This window comes from Palaemon carinicauda, chromosome 42 (assembly GCF_036898095.1).
Source record: "Palaemon carinicauda isolate YSFRI2023 chromosome 42, ASM3689809v2, whole genome shotgun sequence".
Classification (NCBI taxonomy): Eukaryota; Metazoa; Arthropoda; class Malacostraca; order Decapoda; family Palaemonidae; genus Palaemon; species Palaemon carinicauda.
Genome location: NC_090766.1, coordinates 58,031,676 through 58,042,550, shown reverse-complemented (window position 1 = coordinate 58,042,550; position 10,875 = coordinate 58,031,676). Strand labels below are relative to the sequence as shown.

The window sequence follows — 10,875 nt, the reverse complement described above, 5'->3', positions numbered from 1 at the left end:
TCAGCTGGACTCGCACAGTTAACAGTTGATTTCATTGTTGATGTGGAATTTTATCCTTAAATAGGCTATTCATTATGAAATTATGTTAATGAAATGTAATGTTAATATTGTTTTGTAACATTTATTATAAATCACCGAATTTAGGGCTACCAATATACTTAAAAAGACAATAGATTTGATACATTTTGTAGTGCTTGACTCGCGAACTTTGAACAGCCTCGCAGATACAGAGAATTTATTTTTGAAAAATAGCGATCGCGGAAAAGGGGAATCGTGTAATTCGAACACGCTTAATTCGGGACCCTACTACTGTACCTGTAGACGAATACCCCTAGTGCCTTAATTGATTGATTGATTGAAAGTTTTCTGGCATCCTGACATCTAAGGTCATTGACGCCGATACCATTTATTATATATGAAAAATAAAAGAGAATTCAATTAAAACCATAAAAGTTAAGAAGTCATTATAATAGTTAAATAGTTTTCAGAAGACCTGCTTCTGAAATAAATCTAAAAATGCCACTCGCATAGTAGGACACATCATGTCCAAGAATCTTGGCAAGATTGAACCTGCCATTCTCACCTCGAGTCTCAAACAAATATCTATTTCTTAGGTTATCAAAATTAGGGCATTCGGTCAACAAATGCCTCACTGTTAAAGGTACTAAACAGTCCTCGCAATACGGTTGGTATTGGCCCTTCAGCAGATACTCGTGTCAACCGTGTGACCAATAAGGAGACGACTAAGAGTCTTCTCCCATTTTCGGGGTATCATGTTATACCTCCAAGGTGATATGATATTTGTTACTTCCCTCATTTTATTGCCATCTAGACTATCCCAGTGCTGTTGCCATTTATTACAAACCAGTTTCTTGATTGTAGGTAGGATATCATTACAGGGAATGGGATACCTGCTTGGTAGCAACTCGGATGCCGCATTCTTTGACAGTGAATCTGCCTTCTTGTTCCCAGACACACCTACATGTTATACCTCTCTGTCCAATAATAAAAAGCCATTCTAAAATCTTTAAAACTAGAGGGTTACTAGAATTAAAAACCTCTAAAGCTTGTAAAATTACCCTCCTTTTCCAAAGCTATTTTCTCAATAGCGGTTAGTATGCCATACAGTTCGGCAGTAAATATGGAAGATGTTAGAGGAAGTGCACCTCTACAATTAAAATCATTACTATGTACTCCAAATCCAACACCAGCATCAGATTTGGAGCCATCAGTATATATATAAGTCGATCTCCATGTTCTGCAACATATTCCATAAAAAGAGACCTGGATTCTAAGTCAGTCATATTCTTCTTGACTCCAATAAAGTATTTACAGAAAGATACATCAGGTAATTTCCATGAAGGCGTTGACGATACCTTGAATGGGAGCACCTTAATTCTAATTATATCCAGACTGTTTAATAATTGTTTCACAAGAAACCCAAGAGGTTGAGGAGATTTTGGGTGCAACTCAAAGTATGTTGAGTGCCTTACAAGGCTTGCAGTCTGAAAGGCTGAAGAATTAGGGAGTCTTTGCAATCTAAACCAATACCGAATAATAGAGGACATTCGGTAAAGGTCTAAAGGTAACTCTCCAGCATCAACAAGGAGACTTGGGATAGGTGAGGTCCTAAACGCTCCTGTGGACAATCTAATACTAGCATGATGTATAGAATCTAATATTTTTAACTGGCTTGGGGTGGCTGAGTAGTATATTTCGCATCCATACCTAATTTTGGATAAAATCAAGGACTTGTATAGTTTTAAAATAGTATTGCAGTCTGGCCCCATGATGTATGGGACAATACTTTTAAAAGATTCATAGCTTCAAGACATTTAGCTTTTAATGCTTTTAAGTGAGAAACCCATGTAAGCCTACAATCAAATATCAACCTTAAAAATTTAGCTTCACTTGCACATGGGATCCGTTGACCTTTGATGTATATATCCGGGTCTGGATGTACTCCCCGGATACGACAGAAATGGACAATTGTAGTTTTACTTGTCGAGAACTTAAATCCATTCATATCGGCCCACTGGATAATTTTATCGATGGAGAGTTGTATTTTTCTCTCAACCATTGCCATTCTAGCTCCAGCAAATGATATAGAGAGATCATCCACAAAACATGTTGCGAGAACAGCCCGGGAAATGACTGAAGATATCCCATTAATTGTTAGTGCAAAAAGGGTTACTCTCAGCACACTACCCTGAGGAACTACTCCTTCCTGGCATTTACTTTCTGATAGAGCTTCCCCAACTCTCACTTGGAAAAACTCTATGTGAAAGAAATGACTTAATAAATAATGGTAGCTCTCCTCTTAATCCCAACTCATGGATTCTTTTAAGTATACCATATCTCCATGTGGTATCATATGCCTTTTCAAGATAAAAAATGACTGTCACATGGTGCTGTTTGGAAGCAAAGGCTTCACAAATGGAGGACTCAAGTCGTATCAGCACATCAGTCGTTGAGTGCATTTTTCTGAATCCACATTGAATGGGTGATAAAATACCCTTCTTTTCAAGGTACCACATCAGTCTTACATTGACCATCTTCTCCATGATTTTGCACAAACAAGATGCCTAGTGCCTTAAGGGTTTGTCTGTTCGTTGAGATCAGACCCAGCACTGGGAGCAGACCATTCATCCAGACCATCTTTTTTTTTATTTTCTAAGAACAATCAAAACTGGAATCAAAGTCACGCTAATGTCATTGATAAAAATCAACCCACGTAAGTTTTACAGAAAAAAATGAGAGGGAAGAAGTGGAAAAAAAAATACGAGTTTATTTACATCACAGTAACTATTTAAAGCCAAGTTATGATTCGACCTTAGATAGTCACTCTCTGAAGTTCCCATCAAACAATGTTACTTTGCATTCATAAACCTTTCTACATTATACCAACAATAAAGGAATAATTTTCTCAGGCTTCTAGAATCTAAGAGATTTAAAAATTTTCTACCCAGGACTGGCACAAAAAACTAATAAAGTTGTACTAAAGTAAGAATCACTTACCCTTTGAAACAAGAAAATTACAACTTCTGAGTTGCCAATAATCAACACGCTGAGCGAGTCATTCGGAAGCACGGTCTTTGAAGACAAATACTGCCACAAAGTGAAGCGTTCCCCTGAAAGATAGAAAAAGATTCCCTATTCAATAACATATTTTGCATAAAACTTATATTACACACTGTATATCAATAGGGTTTCCTCTCATATTAGAATCATTCTAGAACAAAGGCATAGTGCCTTTAAAATTCTAAGACATGCAGCTATCAAGAATTAAAAATCAATATATATGGTAATTTTTTATAAAAATGCCTTTCATATATGAAGTTAACAACTTCAAAAGGACGCTGCATGGTTCACTGTAAGCAAACACGAATATTTTCAGCAGTACACTATTCCTTCAACACTTGGTTCGCATCAAAGCATTTTACTTTTCTTTATTCATTATACCTAATCTTTTTAGTCCTTGACTCCATGAATTACTTAACAACCTCTATTTCCATGGATGAATATTTTCACCTGAGACACAACTGCCCATGTTCAAATGTGACTATGCAAACAGAAGAACATTTTTAAATGCAAAGTAAAATCTCACTAGATTAATGACATTTCAGGGGCTTAAGAGTGATGTATACATCTAATGACTATCTTTAATTCTAAAAGCAAACCTGGATCATTAACTTTGTTAGAATATTTCATGAAGTACTAGCATACAGGGGCTTGTACAAAAAAAAAAAAAATATAATTGTTGAAATAATACTAAATTTAGAAACATCAATGGTAATGTTGCTGTAGTCAAAAGGCATGGCAATTCAAATATCAGTAACATAATTGAAAAGGTATAACACTCTTAAGAGCTACGTGAAATCAAACCACTACTATCAAATGAGCAATAGTCATTTAAACATAACAACTTGGAATTTTTATTTGATATTTAAAAGATGGAATATTTAGTCAATGATCAGTATGCCACAGAATGCGTTTTGTGTCCTCAGTCTTGCGATCCTTTGGTCAAAAGGAAAGGATATGGTTTAGGTTAATTGATTATTACTTAACGCCAAACTCATTTTATATGATTAAGTACTTATATTTTACCTTACAATCTACAGATGTTCCTTTAAAAACGTTCTATCTTTTGGCTTCTAAATTTCTATCTAGTTATGGGGTGAATATAGAATTAGTCACTTCTCCCTTACACTTAAAAAAGGAAACTCTCTTTGATCCTGATATAAACCATGTTCTGGTCAGCTAAATTCAGTGGCTGGCATATGCTGATCATCTTTGCTAAATATGGTACCTTCATACTTTCAATTTTAAAATACAACTGCCCTAACAACACTGCTTTGGAATGACTGTAGAAACAAGTCCTTCCTGTCACTCATGTGCCCGCCAACACTTCAGGTAAAAATGGACCAGGTAGAAAAAAATGTATGATTACTTCACTGATAAAAAAAAACACACAACCCTTTTACTAAAAAGCTATCTCCGAGCTCAAAATTATTATAGAATCTCCAAAAAAAAGAAGCTCCCTTGAAATAATACTCAATAACCATAACTGAAAATTTAGGCATATTGCATAGCCAATCATGAATTTTACATCCTTCAACTTTCCACCAATAGCAGAATTTCATTAACGCCAAGTCAGTAAATTGTTCTCAAGGACCCTAGTCCTATTTCCCTTGCTCTCCTGAAAACCTAAGAAAAGAAGCTTGGATATACCAACAACCGCTCAAAAGTTCAGGGCATCATAGGATGCTGATAACGCACTCATCCTTTATACAGTATATTAATTCCAGAAGAGTGAGATTTTGACCAACTGAATGTTAGAAAAAAAATGGATAAATTCAGAAAATGAAGAACAATGAAAGGTATTTGCTATGCTGACACAGTAAATTGTGTAAATTCAGACAATAATTTTAGGACCATCTATGGGGCATTTTAAAGACTCTTAGTTAGGACCTGGTAGCCAACTGCATGCTTTTTAAATTCTGCATCAGTGGTACAATTTTTATCAAAAATGTTCTACCTCAGAGGGCTTGCTTTCACTAACCCAAATGTTTTCTTAGAAGAGATCAGTTCAAAGTACCGTACGTACTAAAATACTGCATGCATATCCTCAAAATAAACATCTACTCACTTTCCCATGCATACAACTTTGGCTTGCTCGAAGTACTCAAGGTTATGATCCATTTCCTACTATCGTGTTGGGTGTAGAAATAAACTACTTTAAAGCTCTCCTTATCTGGTAACTGTTGCATTAACTTTAAAGTTTCCATGCCTGAGCTGAACCGATAAACCTCTGTTCCTTCCTGTGAATTAAAAGAAACAATCAGTAGTTAGAAAACATTGGATATCAAAAAGTAGTAACTCAAAATGTGAACTTTACATGGACAACTATATCTATGATATTAGGAGTTAGTATAAGAATGCTTTTGAAAATCTTTATTTAATCTTGCGTTTCATAATACTTCCAACTACTGAATCTCATATCTGTATTGCATAGATATCTGGGATGAAAACAATATCAAAAGTACAGTACTTTATACTCTATTAACAAATTATCAAAAGAAAGTAAAAAATCACTGTAATACAAGAAGCCTTTTATTTCTTTATGATGTCTAACATCTAAACTGTTAAAGGCTGTACATACATACATACATATACCAAAGGCACTTCCCCCAATTTTGGGGGGTAGCCGACAACAAATGAAACAAACAAAAAAGGGGACCTCTACTCTCTACGTTCCTTCAGCCTAACCAGGGACTCAACCGAGTTCATCTGGTACTGCTAGGGTGCCACAGCCCAACCTCCCACATTATCCACCACAGATGAAGCTTCATAATGCTGAATCCACTACTGCTGCTACCTCCGCGGTCATCTAAGGCACCGGAGGAAGCAGCAGGGCCTACCGGAACTGCGTCACAATCGCTCGCCATTCATTCCTATTTCTAGCACGCTCTCTTGCCTCTCTCACATCTATCCTCCTATCACCCAGAGCTTTCTTCACACCATCCATCCACCCAAACCTTGGCCTTCCTCTTGTACTTCTCCCATCAACTCTTGCATTCATCACCTTCTTTAGCAGACCACCATTTTCCATTGTAAATTATATAAATCTCATCCTTCAGTACCTTGATGTTCCCACTGATATTCTAAGTTTTTATTTGTATTATTTAAAGCTTTAAAAACTATATTGATTTTCTTCCTCATAACAGAATTTGGTAATAGAATTTTTTATCTTCATATAAACCTGATATTCATATATTGATTCTTTCTGGAAGCAGTTTTACTAACATCTATCCTTAAACCTGAAAAATTTCCCTTTTTCCTTCATTTCTAGACTTATGCCTCTAGTAAAATAATGAGAATCCAGTGGTTAATGGGAATAAGAAAGGTTTGGACAAGCCATACTACCTTTGTATTTGCCTCGAAGTCAAAACTATTCCCAATCCTCTTGACACCACAAGTCAATGCGGAGGAAGGTGGATATGTATGACAGCATCAGGCAAGTATAGAAATAACTTATATAATAAAATTTACATATACCTGTAATTCTATGAACCTCCCTTGATTTTCATATTACTCACACCCACACCCTGGGTAAGATGTGTCACCAGTGAAGGAGAGAGATAGGTATTTACTAGTTTTAAAATGATAAAAATAATCAACATTCTAGACTTACCTATAGTCAAGATTATTGATAACAAACAATGACATTATGAAATAAAAACTATTTCCTTTAATGCTATTTTATCCTATAATTAACTAATTACATAATTCCAACACCATATAACTAAAACAATTATTTAAATAAACAATAAAAAAAAAATTATCAAACCTAAAAAGGGATTTTGACGTAGGAAAAATCTATTTCTGGGCGAGGGACCTGTGCCGCCCAGTGAATAAGCTCCATTTTAGCACTTATTCTTAGGTAATTTACTGCTAAATATACCAGAGAAAAAATGTAAAGGAGTGCTAGGTTAACTAGCTCGCTCACCTATTGGTGTCGGTATAAAATTGGGCGTATATTCCAGAGGTCCCGCACTATTTAGATTAATCCACGACAGAGAACCCCAATAGAGGAGAGCCGTTCAACCTCACTCGGTACTACTACAATGCATCCGCTCAGAACCCAACTCCTTAGCACCCAAAGTTTGGGGACTCCAAGGGAGAGGAGCTGGGAGGGTTCACTGGGCGGCACAGGTCCCTCGCCCAGAAATAGATTTTTCCTACGTCAAAATCCCTTTTCTGGGCTCGAACCTGTGCCGCCCAGTGAATCTATACAAGAGAAAAATGTCACCAAACTTGCAAAATAAAGGAAAAAACATAAGCGTAAGAGAAAAACAGGATGCTTTAATCAGAGATGAGTACCAAAAAACAATTATAAGGGTATCTTAAATATGAACATAAATCCAATAAGGTAGGTATAATAATGCCGTGAGTGATAATATATACAGATACTCAGGAGCATAAAATTTACAAATATAATAACAGTATTCAGGTGCGCGACCAACGAATACAACAGGGTATAAATGAGGCAGGTAAGAGGGAGAGATAAAGAGTCAAGGCATTAACCTGAGAGTTACTCGTGAGTAACTACGCTCCCTGCGGCTACTGTAGAAAATTTTAGGGCTTCCAAATGTTTAAGGTAGTGTTTCTTGAACACTGACGGTGATTTCCACCCTGTATACCTGGAAAGGTCTGTAAAATTCATGTGGTGAAAGAAGTTCACCGAGGTGGCAACCGCCCTGATATCATGTGCAAGAGGAAAAGAGTCAGGGTTAGCTTGTTTAATAAAATACAAAATTTGTTGCCTGATCCCTTTAATAGTAATGGTACCGCCTTGTTCTCTAACGAATAGAGGCCCCGAGGAGTTAGAGGAGGTCCGGGATAGATAAGACCTAAGAGTAGTGACAGGGCACAGCGACGGATCTTGCGTGAGGGGAACAATTTTCCAGGAGGTCCATCTGTTTTGAGGGTCTTCATTCTTAGCCAAAAAGAATTTGTTAGGAGAAAGAAGGACCTCTCCTGAAGGCAGAAAGTCAATATGACCCGGGTCTCTCGACAAGGCTGCCAATTCAGAAATTCTTGCCCCGGAAGCCAAGCTCACTAAGAAAAGTGTTTTCCTGAGAAGGGGCATGTAACCACAAGAACTGTTAATGGTATCAGAAGCCAATTTGAGTACGTCATTAAGGAACCAGGTCACCGGGGTAGGACGAGTAACCGGTTTCAGTCTGGCACAAGCTTTCGGAATTGAAGCTAACAAAGAGTCGGTTAAGTCTATGTTAAAACCCACTAGGAAGATCTTTTTCAGAGCCGATTTAATAGTGGTGATAGTATTGGCTGCCAGACCTGATTCTAATAAAGATCTAAAGAAAGTGACTGTAAGGTTCAAGTTCATACAGTTCACGTCTGAGTCTATTAAAAATTTTGCCAACTTTTTAACTGCAGAGTCATACTGACGGATGGTGGAATCCCGTTTATCCGATTCTAGGAACAAGGTGTTTTGAGGATCAATATTGGCACCATGCATAGCCGCAAACTTCATAAAGTCCATAAAGTTAGAGCGCTCTGAATGTTTGAGAAAGCGTACACAACGCGCGTTTGTACTATCTGAGACAGAACCAGATTGGGTATCGGGCGAGGGTATAATCTCAACTCCCGCAGGAGAGGATACCAGTTGCTCTTGGGCCAGTTGGGTGCGACCAAGGCTACTTGTCCCTTGAAGGATCTCAGTTTGTCTAGAACTTTCAGCAAAAGATTCACCGGGGGAAAGAGATAAATCTTTTCCCAGTTGTCCCAATTCTGTGACATGGCGTCTGTGGCGTAAGCCTGAGGGTCTAGATTGGGAGCCACATATACTCTCAATTTGTGGTTGGATTCCGTGGCGAAGAGGTCCACTTGGAGACCGGGAACCTGAGAGAGAATCCACCGAAATGACTTTAGATCGAGTGACCATTCCGATTCTAGAGGGGAGGTCCGGGACAGGGCGTCTGCCAATACATTCCGGACTCCCGCCAGGTGGACAGCTGAAAGATGCCAACGGTTCGAGGCTGCTAGGGAGAATATGGCTACTAGAACATGGTTCAGAGGCCCTGACTTTGACCCGCCTCTGTTGAGGCAGCGGACCACCACTTCGCTGTCGAGGACCAGACGAAGGTGTTGTTTCTTGGGAAGAGCGAGACGTTTCAGGGTTAGAAGAACTGCCATGGCCTCTAGCACATTGATGTGAAAATGGCGGAACAAGGGAGTCCAAAGACCTTGAACTTTCTTGAGCTGAGAATAGACCGCCCCAACCTGATAGGGATGCGTCTGTGTGAATGATTAATTCCGGAGGCGGAAATCGAAGGGGAACTGACTTTGACAGACTGTTTGCTCTTGTCCAAGGAAGAAGTCTTTCCCGTAGAATGGGAGGAAGGCGGACTTTCCTGTCCCGGAGCTTCCGGTTCGCCCTCGAACGCCAGACACGATTGATATCTTTCAATTTTGCCTTCAGAAGAAGATCCGTCACTGAGGCAAACTGAAGGGACCCCAGAATCTTCTCTTGGAGTCGTCTGGAACTTACTTTGTCTTAGAGAAAGCGTTTGGTGTTCCTTGCAATCTCTAACCTCTTGGGTCTGGGAAGACACAGAGTATGAGATATAAGATCCCATTGCAGGCCGAGCCATTGGAACTTCGATTTTGGAAGAAGACGGGACTTCTTGAAGTTGATCTGGAAGCCTAGAGATTGAAGATAATGGATGACTTTGTGAGTGGCTTTTAGGCAATTTTGGGAGGTGTCTGACCAAATGAGCCAGTCGTCCAGATAGACTACTACTTGAATCCCTTGATTCCTGAGTTCCTGAACAGCGACTTCTGCTAGCTTTGTGAAGATCCTTGGGGCAATGTTGAGCCCGAAAGGCATCACCTTGAAGGAGTAACTTTTGTCCCCTAAGCGAAAGCCTAGGTACGGACGGAAGTGTCTCGCTATCGGGACGTGATAGTAGGCGTCTGTAAGATCGATAGAGGTGGTGACGGCCCCACGGGGAAGTAAGGTCCGCACCTGCGAGACGGTAAGCATTCGAAACTTGTCGCATTGAATGGACAAGTTGAGAAGGGATAGATCTAGAATCACTCTTCTCTTGTCTGAATCCTTCTTCGGGACACTGAATAGCCGACCTTGAAACTTCAGATGTTTCGTTTCTTGTATGGCGTTCTTTTGTAAAAGATCCTGGACAAATTCGACCAGGTCCGGAGTGGAATGTTGACGAAATTTGTTCGGAGGAGGAGGTCCTTGAATCCAACTCCACCCTAGTCCCTTGGAGATGATACTGAACGCCCAAGGACTGAACCTCCATTTGTTGCGGAAGGCATAGAGCCTCCCCCCTACCTGCTGTACCTCAGTATTGGTTTGAGGAGTTGCCTCCACGTCCGCCTCGGAAGTTCTTTCCTCTGCGAAAGGCTCTTCCCCTGCCTTTGTTCTGGTTAGAGCCACGGTGGTAGCCTCTACCTCTACCATAACTCTGGGAAGAGCTATGAGCCTCGTAGGACTGGTTAAAGGCAGGGGAAGTGGCGGAGGCACCAGAAAGCTGGCTCTTAGGTAGCAGAACGGTGACATAGTCATCCGAAGGAGCCCGAGAGGTGGAAGGCTGTGCAGGGGCAACAGAAGATGGAGGAAGAGGCAGCCGGAAGTTGGATGAAGCACTCTGTTGTTGCCTGAACTGGGTGGAGGTATATGGTCTAAGCTTCTTCCTACCCCGGGCTTGATAATTTGCGGGGTCATACTTGCGTTTAGGGGTCAAACCCCAACGGGCTTTAAGGCTCTGATTAACCCTAGTGGCCTCCGCCAAGACTTCCTCTACGAGATCCTCGGGGAAGAGATTT

The 10,875-nt window shown here is 39.8% G+C and overlaps 1 protein-coding gene across 1 annotated transcript in view; it reads right to left on the bottom strand.

The window, feature by feature from the left end:
* Nucleotides 1–10,875, bottom strand: part of LOC137633353 (uncharacterized) — a 224,657-nt gene that overhangs the window by 155,114 nt on the left and 58,668 nt on the right. Inside the window, exons 8-9 of the mRNA XM_068365605.1 lie at nt 5,150–5,321; nt 3,019–3,131 (exon numbers count right to left, since the gene is read on the bottom strand). Coding sequence (XP_068221706.1) covers nt 3,019–3,131; nt 5,150–5,321 — 285 coding nt within the window. The remainder of the gene's footprint in view (nt 1–3,018; nt 3,132–5,149; nt 5,322–10,875) is intronic.